Source organism: Vulpes lagopus, chromosome 9, assembly GCF_018345385.1.
Source record: "Vulpes lagopus strain Blue_001 chromosome 9, ASM1834538v1, whole genome shotgun sequence".
Lineage (NCBI taxonomy): Eukaryota > Metazoa > Chordata > Mammalia > Carnivora > Canidae > Vulpes > Vulpes lagopus.
Genome location: NC_054832.1, coordinates 34,609,471 through 34,629,351, shown reverse-complemented (window position 1 = coordinate 34,629,351; position 19,881 = coordinate 34,609,471). Strand labels below are relative to the sequence as shown.

Genomic DNA, 19,881 nt, shown 5'->3' with positions numbered 1-19,881 from the left:
CCATATCAGAGATTAGAACATGATTTTAAGGGTGTTAGAACAAGAAACTTAGCTTTTGGCACTAACAGAATTTAAACTCTTGAAGGTTTATTTTAAGTTCAGTTTTATCTGAATTGACTAATATGTATAGTTTATTTTTTTTTTAAGATTTATTTATTTATTCAGAGAGAGAGAGTGAGAGAGCAGAGACATAGGCTAAGGGAGAAGCAGGCTCCATGCAGGGAGCGTGACGCAGGACTCGATCCTGGGTCTCCAGGATCACACTCCGGGCGGTAGGCAGCGTTGAACCACCACGGGGCTGCCCTATGTATAGTTTATGAACCATTATTACTCTAGTCATGTCTTGTGACTTCTCATAATTACCTAAAACATACTTCGTGGCCCTTGAGGGACACAAACACATTGTAATTACATAGTAGATGGATAAAAATAGATTCTTGTAATAAAATAATTTGACATCAAGCAAGTCCTTGCCATGCTACTTTACCCTGGATGACAAAGAACTTCATCACCTCGAGTGGTAAAGTCTGAGACTTATCTCCATTAATTATTCGTTCTATAATTAATCCATAATCAATGAATAAATATTTAGCTCCTGAAGGTCAAAAATACACTGAATCCTCTGACTTTCCTTATCAGCAAATAGAAAAGAAAGAAATTTACAAGCAGTGTTGGAATAGAAGGTTCAAATGTTTCCTTCAAAGTTTCCCTATGAAAACTGATTTCCTTCTTAAAGGAAGACTCATATTTCTGATTTCTCTTTTTCTTTTTCAAAGAGAGAATTTATGTTATGCTGTTTTTAGAGAATATCAACATACCAACAGACTAATGGGGGGGAAGTAACCAGAATAAACTGTAGGAATATGACCAGATAGGTGGGAATAAGAATGCAGATTTCTAGTTAGAAGATCTGTGTGTGACCTGAGATTCTTCATGCCTAACAAGTTCCCATGAGATATCTACAGTACAGGTATGAGAACTCTACTCAGGGTAAGAATGGTATAAGTATCATGAGGCCAGTTGGAGTTGAGTGACAGAGCATTTTCCACTGTGGTCAGAAAGGTAAGCAGGACCAGAAATACTAGGAAACCAGTGCAGATGTTAACCTCATAGTCCAGTGAGTAAGGCAGGTCTACTAGAGCAGAGTATTCCAATAAGCATATCCCAATACACAGACCCCTCAATCTTCCAGTGGCTGGAACCCTGAGCTGGTCACCTTCATACCCTGAAACCTCCATTGGGGCTCTAAATCTTGCCAGTTTGTCACAGTGCATAACAAAAATGTCATTTTTCAGTATGCTATGGCATACCATTATGATGGGTAAAATGTTGGGAAACACTGCTTTGGAGTTCTGAAGTCTGAAGATTTAGCTTTCAGGACAGGTACCTAAGAAAAAGTTTTCAGAGCCCACATGAAGGGCAAACCGTGGAAGAAAATGTGAGCAGAAGCAAGCCCAACATGGAAAAGCCCAGAGACCAAGAAAAGGCAAGGCCAGATGGCTGCATAAGAATGTAGTGTGAAAAAATGCTCAACATCACTCATCAGGGAAATACAAATCAAAACCACAATAAAATACCACCACACACTGTTCAGAATGGCTAAAAGTAGGGTGCCTCGGTGGTTCAGTTGGTTAAGCATCTGCCTTTGGCTTGGGTCATGATCCTGGCGTCCCAGGATCTAGCAGGAGAGAAGAGGGAGAGGAGAGAATCTTCAGCAGGCTCCATACCCAGCACAGAGTCCAACACAGTGCTCAATCTGATGCCCCTGAGATCATGGGCTGAGTCAAAATCAAGAGTTGGAGGCTTAACAGACTGAGCCACCCAGGTGCCCCTGGGCACCTTGATCTTGATGTCTGATGTAAGGCTCCCCTTAAATAAGTAGCCGTGGACCCAGTAATCCGTGTCTGGTTGCCAGCAGCAAAGGAACTATGCAGTTAAGTTCTCCTTGTAGACTTTTCCCCAAAGTCCTATACAAAACAAGCATCAGCCCTCTAGTTCCCACACTGAAGTATCACTATTTCATTCCCTAGAGAACCTCAACTTCACTTTCCCAGCCACATCAATCAGGCTTTTACCAGGGGTTCAAGTTTATCTTCCTTCCTTGTTCTCTCTGGAATCGTCCTTGATTGCTTACAACTCTTCAACTTAAAGAAGTCTCAGTACATAAAATTAAACTTGTTTGCTATTTTTTCCAATATGGAAAATTGTTCAGACTTGTAAGGTAAATCCAATCAGTTCAATCTACTTAAAATTTCAGGGATCTTTTTCTTCTTCCTCCTTCATGTGTTAAATCGAGTTGTAAACAAAATGTAACTTTATTTTTGTCCCCCAATGACCTTTCAAAATTCATTCAATGAGCATACCCTACCCCTGGATGAAAATTTGGTAGGTAACACAGCCTGTTTTGTTCCTTCTTGGGTTTTATAGACTCTCCTAAGGGTCCATACATTGCAAATACAGATCAACTGAGTAATTTGAATATTCTGTCCAAAATATTAATCAAAACTTCTAACTTGATTTACCATTAAATATATCAAATATATCCCCCTCCTTCAGTACAAACCTATTTTCCTTTTTTGTAAAAGAGCCATGAATTTGGTTTTGTCTCAGGGTCATCACAATTGTGCAAGTTGGACACTGAACAACTCTGGGGAGAGGGAAGAGTGTCACCACTCAAATCCATAGACTTTTCCCTTATTTTCACAAAGAGGTTGTTTGGTGGGAGCATTTCTGACTTCCTCTCTACCTCTGTCCTTGCTCCTGCTTGCCTACATCAGAATCAGTTTCCCAAAACTGGTACCTCCCTCAACTAGATTTGTACTTCCTAGTCTGGCAGATGTTTATTTATTTATTTATTTATTTATTTATTTATTTTATTTTATTTTATTTTTTCTGGCAGATGTTTAAAGCCAGCTCTTTCTTTAGTGGGCTTTTCTGAAGATCTGGGCCCCCATTCAGTTGCAATCCCATGATGACAGCTTTCTTCTCTCTGACGGCATTCTATCACCTTTAGCTTCCACTCTTCTGGAGGTCCTCCCCATACATACTTTCACCGTTAAGAGTGCCCTTCTTGGGCAGCCCAGGTGGCTCAGTGGTTTAGCGCTGCCTTCAGGCCTAATCCTGGAGACCCAGGATTGAGTCCCACATCAGACTCCCTGCATGGAGCCTGCTTCTCCCTCTGCCTGCGTCTCTGCCTCTCTCTCTGTCTCTCTCATTAATAAATTAAAAAAAAAAAGAGTGCCCTTCTTGGGGCATCTGGGTGACTCAGTCGGTTAAGCATATGCCTTTGGCTCAGGTCATGATCTCAGGGTCTTGGAATGAAGCCCTGCATTGGGCTCTCTGCTCAGTGGGAGTCTGCTTCTCCCTCTCCCTCTGCTTCTGCCCCTCACTCATGCTTGCTCACTTTCTCTCCCTCTTTCTCTCAAATGAATGAAAACTTAAAAAAAAAAAAAGTGCCCTTCCTTTGCTCTTCTTTAGGATTCAGAGAGATCCAAGCCAGCTCTTTCTGTCTGGTCCATGGGCATTACTGAAAGTCTGGCCCAGCACAGCCACTTCAATTTTGCTGCCACAGCCCCAGAGTTCTCTCAGTTGTGAGTACAGGTCCCCTCACCCACCATGTTTTTCAATTGCAGGGAACACACATCAAGCTCTCCAAGGGATCCTATATAAGTTCCCTTGCTAGACCTGAAATGGAAGTAGAACTTATCCCTCCTTGGAGAATGGTGGGACTCACAACAGTCCAGCATCTCTCTCCAAAGAAATCCACCCACGTCTTCTCCCTGTTCCACTCCAACTCCTATTCATATCTTCCATCTCACTTAAGGGTCCAAGCACCATGGAATAGTTCTGCACAGTTTTGTGTGTACATTCCGCATCTGGGGGATTGGTCTCACATGCATTTTCATATCTGATGGCCATTGTATTGTGGTCTTTTGAAATTAAGCCCCAGTTATATCCCTTTTAGTCATCTTCCCCTTCTACTAGTTACAAAAGCGTTAAGACTAAGCTGTCAGGGAAAATCATAATTCTCCTTTTAGATTTAGTAGGAAAGACAACAGCAGAGTTCACTGGGTAATAAACTGATCCCTGCAGGCCCTGCCAGGCAGCCAAGCTGAAGGTCAGCTTGGTACTCTTTCAGGCACTGGCTCCACGAGAAGCAGGCCACCTTCTGGTCCCGTCTATTATGATGTGGTTCTTTCCATCAAGCTGGTAATTGCCCCAGGGCTAATGAACCAAACGTTAATACATCAAATTAAAAAACTCCCTATGAGTGACAAACACAAACCCCAAAGTATTTGGCTATGAGATGAAAATGAATTTCTCATAATTACATTTTTTACAATTTTATTTAACATTTTGAGAAGTCCCACTCAGACTCTCCCTGCTAGAGAAGTGTCTCTTCTCTGGGGGTCCAAATTTCAGCATGCAAAGGGCTCCAAAGATGTCCTTCATGCTCCAAGCCCTATGGCCAAATGTCTGGGATGAAACTAAGTTTGCAAAGCAAAATTGCCAACTGTTTTTCATTGTAAGGAGGATGTATAGGAGGGAGGGAGATATGTCTGGCTACTGTAGTCTATGCCACTGAACAATGGAATAGAAAACTTAAAGTCTTCATGTTCCTGCCCTGAAGGGCTCTAATAAACTTGGTGTCCCAGCATGTACTTAACTACCAGGATGCCTTAGTTCAGTCCAGACTAGAATCTGAAATCTGGCTCCTTGAAGAACTCATGGGCTGTACAGGGTGTTTCTTTGCATGAACTGGTGGACCTGAGGGGCATCTGTGTGCGTACATGTGTGTACACATTTGCGCAGGCCTCCCCCAAACCCTGAAGGAACTGTTTTCACAAGGAAATTTAGGAGCTACTGGGCACACACAGTACTACTCTCATGGGGCTGAAAGTCTCCCCCACTGAAAGTCTCTTGGTGAATGGAGGTCAAGGCAGGAGGGTGAGAGGCAGAGAGGAGATGTAACAGATCCCTCTGGTGGCTGCACCTGGAGCCAACCTCTCAAACCACATAGGTCTGGGGAATTTTAGGGAAACAGGTGAGGGTAAGGACTGGGAATTTGGGAGATTGGTGATAGTTTATGCCCACAACTGATTCAGCCTTGACCTCCTGACCTGAACCAAGAAGAAACCATTTACAAAATGGGGGCACTTGCAATAACAGTCGAGCCTGGATATAGCATGACTCATGTTGCATGGATTCAGGCTCAATCTGGGACAAATCCCAGCCTGGAAATAAGTCCATCACCCATTCAAACCTTGGAATGCACAAGACACACTTCCAGATTCTCTTTAAGCATAGAAAATCAGACTGGGTAGATCTGAGGCTCAAGAATCTACTACCAAGTACCCTCAGGTGCTTCTGAAGATAGTGAACCAAGGTACAATTCCTATTGGCAATAGACCACCAGGCTTGCACACATAGCCAAAAGTTAGGGACATTTTAACTTTCACGATGAGATTGAAGGTTGGAAACAAATCAGCACACTATGACTGCCAGGGTTCATCATCCATGTGCCTCTCCCATGCAAGTTGTCACTGATAGCAGGAATAACCTTTGAAGATGGTCCTGCTGTTTCAAGGCTCAAAGGTGACAAAAGTGCCACCTGGCTGCCAGGTGAAGAGTTGGCCTTTTAAAACAGGAACTTTTTATCCAAGGGCATCTGCCCGTCCCCCCCCCCCCCCCCCCCATATAATTGCATTTTGATTAGAATGAGGTCAATGAGGGATCCCTGGGTGGCTCAGCGGTTTAGCGCCTGCCTTTGGCCCAGGATGCGATCCTGGAGTCCTGGGATCAAGTCCCGTGTCGGGCTCCCGGCACAGAGCCTGCTTATTCCTCTGCCTGTGTCACTGCCTCTCTCTCTCATAAATAAATAAATCTAAAGGGATCCCTGGGTGGCGCAGCGGTTTGGCGCCTGCCTTTGGCCCAGGGCGCAATCCTGGAGACCCGGGATCGAATCCCACGTCGGGCTCCCGGTGCATGAAGCCTGCTTCTCCCTCTGCCTGTGTCTCTGCCTCTCTCTCTATCTCTCTGTGACTATCATAAATAAATAAAAAGTTTAAAAAAAAAAAGAAATAAAATTTCTAAAAAAAAAAAAAAAAGAATGAGGTCAATGGTGAAAGAGTCCTTGAACAAATGAATTAGGTAGATAAATGAGGTGTCATTGTTTTGCTATGAGGATTGGGGTAAAGAACATCTGTTAAGTTGCCCAATAACAGGGAAGATACAAGGAACCATGCCCAGTGATGGAGACTTCGGTGCAATTGTTTCTATGAGCTTGGGAGAGGAACTAAATATTCAAGAAGCTGAGCCTCCAAGGTTTCAGAGCTCCAGGACCAAATTTGGGGTGGTATAGGAGAGGATAGATAGGAGGAGGCTATCTAGAAAACAGTGTTACCACATTGAGAGGGTTGGGATCTGTTTTGGCTTGGGAAAGAGCCAGAGTGCATGAAGAGGCAGGAGGAGGAAAAGGAAGACAGGCTGATGAGAGAGTCAGGCGAAGCCTAGGGAGCACTAAGGGCTGAACAGGAGATGGGCAACAGGACTGGAAAACCAGGCTGAACCAGGGCTGGGTGGGCAGGAACGTTTGTGAAGGATGCCAGCATTGCTGAGAAATGGATCTAGGTGTCTCACATTCTTAAATGTTTTGTAAAGAATGTAATCAGAGTGGGAGTATTTAAACCACCCTACAGGTGAGGAACACAGGATGAGGGGGAAGGGATAATGATCTCATTTTGAATTGTTTTAAAAAGGGGAGATTGTTTCAAGTAGGATGTATTCATTATAAGGAATAGAAGCCGTAAACTAGAATGGTTTAGGTAATCTTGGTTACTTACTGTCTCACGGAATAGAAATGGGAGGTAGAAGCTACCATGGCTGGTCCATGTAATGGTATCCTCAACGCCCAGGAATCTTTTGCCTTTTACCTTTTCTATCATCAGTATCTTAGCTGTTTTGTTCTGCCTCATGCATGTTGCCTCATGATCACAAGGTGGCAAGGATTACTGTAGCAAGGATTACATCCTCACACAACTGTTTGAAGACAGGGCACTAAAGGAGCATTCCTGGCAGAGACTTTCTTTTCATAAGTCTCACTTAGCAGAAAGGAAAAAATATTTCTCCATAAGACCCAATAAGTTTTACTTTATGTTTCATTAGCCAGATTGGGCCACTTAGCCACTTCTAGCTACAAGGAAATCTGGGAAAGCAAGCACGACGTGGCTTTCCCAACTTCTGTTGTGGAAGTGAGCAAGGATTGGGAATAGCTTTGAAGTGGAGAGCTAACAGTATCTGCCAAAGGGAAAAATAGAAATATGGCCAGAAAAAAAAAAAATTTACCTAAGTCCAAAGAAAAAGTTTTAGAATGTATCTAGTTTTAGTTAAAAAAATTTTTTTTAAAGTTTTGTATGTAAATCTCTGTATTATTTAAAAGAAAAAAAGACAGGCCTGGCTGTATATGCACATTTTACTTCCATACTCTTTAAAAAAAATGTGAGAGGGGCATCTGGGTGGCTTGGTCAGTTGAGTGTCCAACTCTTGGTTTTGGCTCAGGTCATGATCTCATAGGTCATGAGATTGAGCCTGGAGCCCCATATCTGGTAAGCTCTACACCCAGCAAGGTGTCTACTTGAAGATTCTCTCCCTCTGCCCCTCTCCCCACTGGTGCTCTCTCTCTCTCAAATAAATAAATCTTTTTTTTTTAAAAAGTTAGGCAATGTCAGAATTCTACATGCCTCTGACCCAATTTATCCTAGAGAAAATCATGGATTTGTGAGAAGTTGTATAGATACATGTATACGTATGTATAAATATATATATGGATGTTCACCATCTGTGTTTGTAAGAGCAAGAAGTTGGAACAGCCAAGCATCCCTACTTCATACTGCTTTGCCAAGTACCAAAGTCAATTACAAATTGGCCTGGAAAGGAGAATAGACCTCTCCCTTTGTGTTATCCTTTGTGTGGTTTGTATTCCAAAATGGCAAGGTTGTGTGAAACCACTCTTTCAAGGTTTGCCTTTCCCCTTGTTCTACTTAGAGGGGTTTGTATAAGCTTCCATGCTACAATCGGAATCTCTGCCCAACCCATCACTTGGGTCAAAGCCATCAGATCTGCCCCCTCCATGCCCCAGGACTGGTTCTCTCCCAGAAGATGACATGCTAAGAAACTTCAGTTGAGCCACCATGTAAGTGAGCCACAACCCAGCCATGCCTAAGTCCCAGTGGGAGAGCTTAGGCTCAAACTGAACTTCCTATTGCAAATGATAACGAGTCTGAACCCCACCTGATGCAAGGAGGGACTTTTAAGGCAAAGGAGCATCAACTCTGCAGCCTCAAGCTCTCAGTCTAGTTGAGGAAACAACAGGGTCAGGCCTCCTGGGGCTGGAGGGTTATCCTTAAAGCAGTGATACATTGCGGCACTAAAGCTTCTTGACTTTGCTACTTATAGAACCAAATAGGAATGATTCATTCTTAAGGCTTGTGATTTTAAAAGGCTAATGATGACAACAAAGGATGTTAAACTTTTACGAATAATGAAGGTGAACTGAATTTCACTTACTGCTAATGTTGTAGGAAGAGTAAAACTATCTTATTTGTTAAGGAAACATAAAAATATTTCCTTGCCAACTAACATGCTAGGTACTTATAAGTTTATGGTAAAAATTGGAATGACCAATCTGCAAGAGAGAGCTGAAACCTATACAGCGACAAAATTGTTAAAGGTGACATAGCAAGAAGCCAATAGCTCAGCCTTTGGGGAACTATTGACCTTAAGGTCACTCTAAGCCAATGGCAATGTCCCAGGCAAACAGTTGGAATTTTAATGCTAAAAAGAAGCTTTGAGATAATAGCTTCAATTATTGAGTGCTTATTAGGTGCTGGGTGCTATTTTAAGTGTTCTGCATATTTATACAATGACATAAGAAGTCCACACTGCTGTTCTTCTCAGTTGCACATTTAACTTGCCAAAGGCATCCAGCCAGTAAATAATAGAGCCAGGATTTGAACCCAGTAGCTTGGCCCTAAAGCCTGTGCTCTTCCACAACTCACCATAGCAAAGTCTTACAATTTGAGGTACTTCCTGTGGGTTGCAAATAAGTTAACTGAGTCAAAATAGATTTAGTATTCATAGGCTGGAGTATCATTTAATGATGCCTTAGCTCTTAAGAAACCTACTCCCCACATCAGAATTGTGAAAATATACTGCTCTGACCATAGATATCTCTATCTCTCCCCTCAGACTGAGGTGGATGGGAGATTTCAGGTATCCAAGGCCAAAGGGACTGGTGTGATCCATTCTGGTACAACAGACAAGAGCTAGTACCTTCCCCTTCCCCTTTAGATCTTCCCAGAATGGGCCAGAGGGTATGTGTTATCTGTCTGCCATTTCTGACCCTCCCCTCACCAACACCCATCCCCCAAACGGATGGATAAACAAATAACAAAATCCCGGTGACTCTGACTAGCCCAGGGCTCCTGATACTTCATAAAAATGTGTAGCTTTGTCAGTTGCTTCATAAGTGCTCAGCACCTGTCTATGGAAAGAACTTTTTCCTCCTTTAGTTGGTAGCAAAGTACCAAAGTGCAGGGCTTCCCTTACAGTAATATCCCCTAGGCTTTCATTTCTGGACAGCCAGCTGGAGGTGAAATTCCCCAAGGGAGTTTGCCCTTCTAAAGGACCAGTGCTGAGCAGGAATTTCTTCTGCTTCCAGTCCAAGCTCATCTGGAAGCAGAATCATTCTTCTTTAAAATCTACCTCTAACTCCCACAGGGAAGAAGCAGCCTCTGAGCTGAGAAACCAGTGGCTCAAGGGCTCCACCATGAGGAAGTCCAGAAATGAGATCTCTGGCAAAACACTGCCATGATCTTCCAGAGCAGGAAGATCTACCACCACCTGCAAAAAGTCAAAGGAGGAGATGGGGAACAGGAGGTCAATGGAGCAGACAGGTCAGTTTTATAGCAAGAAAGGAGATTTGGCACCATGTGCCCCCACCCCATCCCACCCAGTCACTTCTGCTTCCCTTGACATTAGGGAAGACTGGGGGCCACAGCAGCCTCCTTTGGCTTTTCCCAGATCCATGCAGGATAGGTGGGGGCTGGCAACTCTGAGCTCCACCTTGGTAGCAGCTGGCAAGATCCTTTTTTTCTTTTTTTTAAGATTTTATTTATTTATTCATGAGAGACACAGAGAGAGAGGCAAAGACACAGGCAGAGAGAGAAGCAGGCTCCTCGCAGGGAGCCTGATGTGGGACTCGATCCTAGGACCCCAGGATCATTCCCTGGGCCAAAAGCAGACGCTCAACTGCTGAGCCACCCAGGCATCCCAGCTGGCAAGATCCTGAAGCTATTCTTCCCTCGTAGAGAATGAGATGGACTTAGCTTTGCTAAATTCCCATCAGCCCTGCCCACCAAATCCCACACTGATTGTACCAGGGCTGCCTGCCAGCTGCCAGTAGAATGCGGTGGTGTCTGACCTTTGCCTCTATGGGCTTCTCTCTCCTAGAGCCTGAGGAGCACCTGCAGCTGCAGACTCTCACCTTAGGCCAAACAGCCCTCTGTGGTGGTTTGGGATCCATGACCCCTGGGACCCGGGACTCCACTCATCAGAGCGGCCGTGATGTCTTGATCGGGAGGTTCTAGGGAAAGCATGAACTTTGGTATCAAGCATAACTGGGACAGAAGTCTGGCTTTATCTGTACCACTATAAGCAAGAGAGCCAGGTGTGCCTCTATTATCTGGTGCACCTGGTCCCCAGAGTCCACCCCAGGAGCAAACTTGGGGCTCTCAGCTCTTTGACTAATACACGCCTGAACACCCAGGTCCTTTCCAATCACTTTTTGGATCCAGGAGTCAATTTTTGTTTTACCTAGGGTCCTTTCACTTGCAAATCAGGACACTTAAACTGTTTTAGGCCCAAAGTAGGCATTTATTACTTTGATAATGTAAAGTTGCACAGAATAGGGATAATGAAAAGTTCACAGTTGTGGGGGATAGAACTAGGGTATTTTCTCGAGCTTGGTCATTAGAATAATGACATTCCTTTAGTTCCATCTAGAAACAACTTAGGTAAGGACCTGGCCCCACCTGGATCACATGACTAACCCCGGGCCCAGATAGTGTGTTAGTGCTAGCAGTCCTGAGAGAACCACATGGTGAGAGTGGGAGCAGCAGCTTCCACAAATAAGTGGCTCTTATTCCCAGAAGAAGGGACAGCAAAGCAGATAATATCCTTGATCACTCTTTGATTGCAATGACTCCACAGAACAGAAATCGTGCATAGACATTGGTATATTGAATTCTAGTGCCAGCTTCTTAGGTTCCAGATTTAGGAGTCCTCTAATTGTCAGATTTTTCTGCTGGGTGAGAATATATCTTGTGGGGCCACAGAGAAAAAAACAGATGATAAAAGCACCTTCTTGGGGAGTGAGGTTGTAGCAGAAGGTGGAGACAGTGTAGAAAAGCCAATGATGGAGAACGGAGAACAAGTTTACCAGGAAAATGTACTAAAATTATAGACAGTGCCGAGGTAGGTTCTATAAACTAAATGCTATAACCAAAATTCATGTTGAAACCAATTCCCAGGGTAATGATGTATGAAGGTGCGGCCTGTGTGAGGTGATTGGATCATGAATGGGATTAGTGCCCTTATAAGATTTTATTCATTTAAGAGAGAGAGTGCACAAGTGGGGGAGAGAGGCAGAGGGAGAAACAGACTCCCTCCCCACTGAGCAGGGAGCCTGATGATGACACACGGGGCTTGATCCCAGGACCCTGAGATCATGACCTAAGCCAAAGTCAGACACTTAACCAATTGAGCCACCCAGAAGCCCTGGGATAAGTGCCTTTATAAAAGAGACCTCAGAGAGCTCTCTCACCCTTCCTCTATCTGAGGACATGGTGGGTGGATAGTGGTCTACGAATCAGGAAGCAAGAATCACCAGACACTAATTCTGGTGCACCTATATCATGGACTTCCCAGCCTCCGGAAAGGTGAGAAACAAATGCCTTGTTTCAGCCACCCAAGCTATGGTAGTTTTTAATAGCTGCCCCAATGGACTAAGACAGTAAGTCACCATGGATTTATAGTAAATGGATCCAATTAGTCTTATATGCTTTTTTTTCTCTAGCAGCATTTGGTTGCTAGAGGGAAAATATGGAAAAAATTGTCATGTTTGTACCAAGGTGGGGAAATATCCTTGATTTTTCTATGTATGATAGAAATGCAGATGAGGACAGAGTTCAGAGTACTGGTAAAGAATGTTAGAACTAGTCATATGATGGACTGTGGAGTCTGAGCTGGATTTAAAGAAACATAGAGAAAGTCTCATGGATTTGGGTGAAGGTAGATGAGGGAGAGGACTGGGGATCCCATTTATGTCAAGGAACAGTGTGGAGGGAGGGAGAGAAAATTGAACAAAGTAATACCAATATGTATTTATCTGTATATACAAATAGTATATACATTCTTTGATTAGGGTAGCCCCTGCACTTATAAAGACATACTCTTAAAAAGGACACAAACACACACAATGATGTAGCTATGATATAGTTTATTTCAACACAACAAACCAAAAAAGACAGCTATTTCTTTGGAAAACAAAACAAAACACAACACCCAATTCTAAATAGGCAGGTTTGGCTTGATTGACCATAATGTGTTTTAGCAAAAAGACTTAGGTACACTACATCCAATAAAGCTTCTCTATATACATAGCAGATATCAAGTAACTCTGCTAACTTACCATTTATTTGAAAAAATCAAAACATATTCATAAAAGAGTCAAATGCAAAAACAAAACAAAAGAGTCAAATGCATAAGTTAACAATCTTGTGAAGTACAAAAAAAAAATCACTCTTTATCCTTCCATTTTCACCTATATTTTTCTTAACAGAATTAAGCCCCATATTTGAAGGCTTAAATCCTTTCTTCCCAAGGCCCTAGGAATACCAAATTTTCCTTCAAACTTGTAATTGTCTAAAAAGGAGGTTATTTAAATGGTAGGAGAAACAAAGATATACATATTTCACTTCTGTGCCATTCATACAGATTCTGCTGAGGAAGAGTTCCTGAGTTGGCTGCCAATTCACTCAATTTAGCTGAAAAACAATATTGATTATAGTACTAAACTGGCTTTCATGCATCCCATAAGCAGATTTCTTTACCACTGAAAATCAATTAGTGACATTTAGCTCTTAGCTTAATCTGTACAAATGCAATTTGGGAACTCCATGACACTGATGTTAGCATATTTAAATATAAAATGCAAATTTATGAATATTAAGTAATGTATTTAAATATGCAAATTGCTTTCTCAATACAATTGACCCTTGAACAACATGGGTTTGACCTGCACAGATCCACTTATGTGAGGATTTGTTTCAATAGAGGACAGTACTGTAAATGTATTTCCTCTTTCTTATGATTTTAATAACATTTTTTCTCCAGATTCCTTTACTGTAAAATACAGTACATAATATATGTAACACACAAAATATGTGTTAATCAGCTGTGTTATTGGTAAGGCTTCTGGTCAACAGTAGGCTATTTGTAGTTAAGTTTTGGGGGAGTCAAAAGCTATATGTAAATTTCAACTGTGCAGGGTGGCTGGTGCCCCTAACTCGCGCACTGTTCAAGGCTCAACTCTAATCACTTTTCTATGAATAAAAAATAAAATGGCAAAAGAAACAGAAAAATTTGATGTTCCAAAACAAGACAACTAAGACATGACTCAAGCTTATATGTAAAAAAAAATTGTTTATTATCATACATAATTGAACAACAAAACAGCCTTGTCTGAAAGCACTGGATCAAACTATCTTCCCGAGTCTTTCCAAGTCATGATTCTACATATTACAATGAAATATTTTTAATAAGTGCAATCTGTCATGAACTACAAATTTTTATATTATTCCTAAATAATGAACTTAACTTTAACTACTATAGCAATGATTTAAATACATGTGCTGTTAAAAAAGAAGTTACAAACATACTCTGAATTTTTTTATCTGTAAGATAATATTAAAAAGAGATTCCACAACCGCTTCATTCCTTAAGAACTAAGAAGCAAAATACTGAACATAATAAATAAATATGCAACCTGGAGTCCTAGAAAAGGATATAGAACACCGAATATAATAACCCAGTGTATTAAAAATCCAGTATCAGTATTAAAACTTCTTCATCTCAATACAGTTACACTTATTGCTACTATAAATAAGCTGTATATTAAGGCACCTGTCATTACCTATGAAAAAGATCTGGATTCACAACAAAGGAAATATGCACTGAAAACTTTTTTCTTTCATTCTGGTATCATTACAGATATTATCAATATTAAATGTTCAGTTTTTGTATAGAAGTAGACACATCTTTAGAACATACTACCTGAATATAGTTAAATATTTTATGTAACACCTTAAAGTACCTAATACTTGAGTGAGGAAATAGGCAAAATCACATCAAGATGGATATAAAGGACTAAATACAAGAAAGATGATAATCTCTAAGAAAAAAGAATTCTGCTGTCATAGATATGTACTCCTGTCTACTGCAATGATATGAGCAGATCTTGGCCAAGTCATTTAACTTCTCTCAGCCTCACTCTCTCCCATCAGTAAAATGTCAATACTAGCTGCTCTGTCAAGTTCCTAAGGCTGTTGTGGGATCTTCTGAGTGGATGTAAAAACAGCTGGTCAAATGTGCAGCACTGAATGAGCTGAACAAATAATCAGCATTGTGATGGGCTGAGATATATCAGGTTTCTGGCATCCTCCCTAACAAAGTTATGACCTGCTCCTTTTGCACCCACTTGAGAACTCCCAGTTTTTGTTAATTAGATCATTGCTGAATGAATGGAGCAAAAATTTATGCAAAGTGAAAATCTCTAAATTCTAGGTTGCAGAATTTTTTTTTTTGTTTTTGTTTTTTTTTGGTTGCAGAATTTTATAAGATAGTTTGCTGTTAAGTGGGGAAACCACACTTTGGGAGTTTGTGTTACCTCTGGACTCTTCCTAATGATAAAGATGGGCTCCCGGCCTTTCCTCAGTCTCCTCTGCAGAGACCTTTGTCTCCCTCACCATCTGCTATTGTACATGAGGCATAGTCCATTATTAGGACTGTTAAACCTTGTAGCAGCATAAAAGAGTTTGAAGAATATTAAAGCAGCACCACAAAGGTCAGTCTTGGGTACATTACTCAGCTTGGCACAAATATGAATGGTTCTGTAATCCCCACCGGGTCTCCTTAACTTAGTCTGCAACTCCTTCCTCTGAGTACAAAATGGTTCTAGGCCAGCTTTTTCCAAACTATGTTCTGAGCAATACCAGTTAGGTGAGATGTTAATTGGTGAAAAACAGATTTGTATTAAGTCTGGGATATGCAGGGGGAAATAAGCTTACGCATTGCATAATTTCTCTTTGATGTACTGACTATACATTCTAAAGAGAAAGGGAAGATAAACATTTCCCAGATTCTTCTGACCACAGAATCCCTTTTTTTTCCCCCTCCCACAAAATATCTAGAGGGGCTAACAACTCTTCAAATAATCTTTGGGAAATGCTATCCTAGCTAATTCACCTGGGCTTTAAATATTTCAGGGCTACATCTGGCAATAGTGATGATTTTGATTTCTAAAGGAGGAGAATCATTTTGCTTACAAGGTCAACTACCAGGATGGCCTCCTGAATTCCACTTCATAAGTATCCTCCCCAAAGCAACTAAGAACTAAATTTCCTTTACTACATGCTGACGAATTTAAATAAAGTATTCTCAAGTTAATGAGAATTATAATCTTTTAAATGAAATCTTTATATTCTCCCTCAAACATTAAAAATACAAAGATCTAATTCTAGATCTAAGGACCTAGAATCGCAATTACTTTGAGGACAGCGGGGCAGTTTATCACATCACCATAATTAACACTATTAATAAGTAGTAGTAGGGGTGGTGGTGGTGGTAATATTGGTAATTTTGTGGCTTAATCTTCATATCCATGTGATAAATTTAGGACCTACTATTATACTCATTTTAAAGATACTTACACTGAGATTTAGGAATTTGACTGACTTGCCAAGAATCACACAAGTAGTAAGGGCAGAATGTCCAACTTATAACTGACCCCTCATATCATGCTCTTAACTGCTACATAGTATCATCTTATATTTTAGTGATGAAACAAAAAAATTAGAGTGTATTTATATAAATCCAACATGACTGAAATTTGGTTTTAGATTTCCTCTTGAGTAAACTTCTATTCCCTAAGGAGGTGCTTTACATGTTTTTTTTTGTTTTTTAAGCAAAGAAAAACACAGTTATTTACCAGTGATAGGTTTATATACACAAAGGGTTTTAAAAATCTGCATCCAAGGTGAAGACATTATCTGTAGTTTCTGCCATAACCGCAAAACGTTGATACTCTGCAACTCGTTTCTCAAAGAAATTGGTTTTCCCTTCTAAAGAAATGTTTTCCATAAAATCAAAGGGATTTTCTGCCTGGAAAACCTAAAAAGAAAAGAAATGTCATTTGACATTCTGAAGAAGCCAAATTAAACCCACAAGAAAAACAGAGAACTAACAAGCTCAGGTCTCCTAACACCTGTCTGGTCACCTATAGGATCCATTATTCCAGAAGGTCCTAGAGGCACTCAGGGCTGATAAATTCTGACAACTGAGATCATCTACTAACCTCCTTAAGAAATTATACTAGCATCTCTGGTATTCTAAGAAGTAGAAAGAAAACACATATTATTGCAGGAAGTGAAAGATTTAACACCAAACTAAAATATTTTTGCAGCTTGAGAGATCCAATACATCATAGATACTGCAGACCTTTTCACAGGTATAACCAATAGATGGATACATACTATCCACAGATGTTTCCAAACAAAATGTGGAACATATGTTGACAAGAAGCTTTTTTATTGCTTCTGAATACAAGAAGCAGACATGGTGATAAAGCTTGATAGAAAATCATGAAATATTTCAATGATCCATGAGGAGCAATAAAATAGGATTTTTGAATTTAGGAGTATTCCAGCATGGATTATGAACACCACAGACAAGAATATATTAAAATAACCCAAATTAGAAATGAGCAAAGGGTCTGAATAGACAAATACATATTTCTCTAAACAAGGCATACAAAGGCCAAGAAGCACATGAAAAAATGCTCAAAATCATTACTCAATAATGAGATGCAAATCAAGACCACAACAAGATACTATTTCAAACTCACTAGAATGGCTATAATAAAAAAGACCACAAGTGTTGATGAAATTGTGAAGAAACTAAAACCCTCATACACTGCTGAATGTAAAATGGTGCAGTTGCTTTGAAAAATCACCTGGTATTTTCTCTAATAATTAACAATAGTTACTATATGACCCAGCAATTTCACTTGTAGTTATATTTCCAAAAGAAATGAAAACATCTGTCCATGCAAAAACTTATAAGTGAATGTTCATATTAGCATTATTCAAAAGAGCCAAAAAGTGGAAACTACTGAAAATGCCCATCAAATGATAAATGGATAAATAAAACTTGGTATAGTCAAGCAATGAAATATTATTCAACTATAAAAAGGAATAAAGTACTAATAAATATTATTCAGCTATAAAAAGGAATAAAGTACTCCTACAACATGAATGAACCCTGAAAACTTCCACTATGGAAAGAAGCCAGCCACAAAAATCCATACATTGTATGATTCCATTTATATGAAATGGGATAAATAGAATAGGCAAATCTAAAGAGACAGAAATTAGATTAGTGGTGCCTAGTGCTGAGGTGGGGGTGGGAGAAAGAAAGGAAAGTGATTGCTAATAGGTACAGAGTTTCTTTGTGGGGTGGTAAAAATATTCTAAAACAGATCATTGTGATAGTTGTACAACTCTGTGAATATACTAAAAACTACTGAATTGTACATTTGTTAATAGGTAAACTGTATGTTCTAACTTATGCCTTAATAAAGCTTAATATATTAATAAAATGCATAGTATACATACATATGTAAATACACATATTTACATAGTAAAATACATATATACACACACACACACATATATATAATGTTTCAACAAAAGATTATATGCTGTGTGTGGTTGAGTCATAGAATTCAGTGACTTTGCCTGTCAGAGTGGAAATTTGAACTAGAAGGATATAGTGGAAAAAGCACTGAACCAATCATCTTTTTTTTAAAAAAAAAATTTGATCTATTTATTCATGAGAGACACAGAGAGAGAAGCAGAGACACAGGCAGAGGGAGAAGCAGGCTCCCTGCAGGGAGCCCGATGTGGGACTTGATCCCAGAACCCCAGGATCTCACCCTGAGCTGAGGCAGATGCTCAACCACTGAGCCACCCAGGCACCCTTGAACCAATCATTATAGCTTCACTGGATTTTAAAACCAGAGGCCTTCCAAAAAATCTGATTTAAATCATCCATGGCATGAGCAAGGTAACTAAGACCAGATTAAATTAAGTGCATGTATTTTTCACATAACTTGTATAATCCTAAAATTTGTATGGAACCACAAAAGGCCCCAAATAGCTAAAGCAATCTTGAGAAAGAAAAGCAAAGCTAGAAGTATCACAATCTCAGAATTCAAGATATACTAGAAAGCTATAGTAATCAAAACAATATGGTACTAGTACGAAAAAAAAAAAAACACATTGATTCATAGTACAGGAATGAGAGATAAGACATAAACCCACGTTTATATGCTCAGTCTAAGACAAAAGAGGCAAGACTACACCATGAGGAAAGGATAGTCTTTCAATTAATGGTGCTGGGAAAATTGTACAGCTGCATGCAAAAGAATGAAACTAAACTACTTTCCTTCACCATACACAACTCTAAACTCAAAATGGATGAAAGACCTAAATGTGAAACCATAAAACTCCCTTAAAAAAAAAATAGGCAGTAATGTCTTAGAATTGTCTCCTTAGGCAAGGGAAACAAAAGCAAAAATAAACTATCATGACTACAGCAGAGGAGACCATCAACAAAGCAAAAAGGCAACCTACAGAATGAGAGAAAATATTTGCAAATATTTTATATATGTGATAATCCAGTAAGAAGTTAGTATACAAAATATGTGAAGAACGTACACAAGTCAATAACAAAACAATGTATCACCTGGTTGAAAAAATGGGCTGAAGGGGAAAAAATGGGCAGAGAAGCTAAAGACACTTTTCCAAAGAAGATATCAGATGACCAACCAACACATGAAAAAATGTTCAACATCACTAATTATCAAGGAAATGCAGAACAAAACCACAATGAGATATCATCTCACACATGTCAGAATATCTAGTACTAAAAAGACAAGAAATAACAAGCTCTGGTGAAGATGTGGAGAAAAAAAGAACCCTCACGCACTGTTGCTGGAAAATGTAAGTTGGTGTGGCCACTGTGGAAAACCATATGGAGGTTCCTCAAAAACATAAAAACAGAAATACCATATAATCCCATAATTCTACTACTGGGACTGAGTATTTATCCAAAGAAAACAAAAACAAATTTGAAAAGATACATGCACCCTTATGTTCTTTGCAGCATTATATACAGCAGCAATAGATGTGTGAATTGATCTCAAGCATTCATCAATAGATGAACAAATAAAGATATAATATGTATGTACACACACACACACACACACACACACACTGAAATACTACTCAGCATAAAAAAGAATGAGATCTTGCAATTTATGACAACATGGATGGACCTAGAGGGAATCATCATAAGTGGAATAAGTCAGAGAAAGACAAATACCATATGATTTCACCTCTATGTGGAATTTTAAAAAATAAAACATATGAACAAAAAACAACAACAAAAAAAAACAGAAACAGGCTCATAAACACAGAGAACAAA

At 40.0% G+C, this 19,881-nt stretch overlaps 1 protein-coding gene across 2 annotated transcripts in view; it reads right to left on the bottom strand.

Annotated features, from left to right (window-relative positions):
* Positions 1 to 12,541: 12,541 nt before the first annotated feature.
* The window catches only part of RRM2B (ribonucleotide reductase regulatory TP53 inducible subunit M2B), a 44,016-nt gene continuing 36,676 nt past the window's right edge, over positions 12,542 to 19,881 (bottom strand). For both annotated transcript variants that reach the window (XM_041769516.1, XM_041769515.1), the window contains exon 9: positions 12,542 to 16,506. In XM_041769516.1, the coding sequence (XP_041625450.1) occupies positions 16,354 to 16,506 (153 nt within the window). In that variant the 3' untranslated portion in view covers positions 12,542 to 16,353. The remainder of the gene's footprint in view (positions 16,507 to 19,881) is intronic.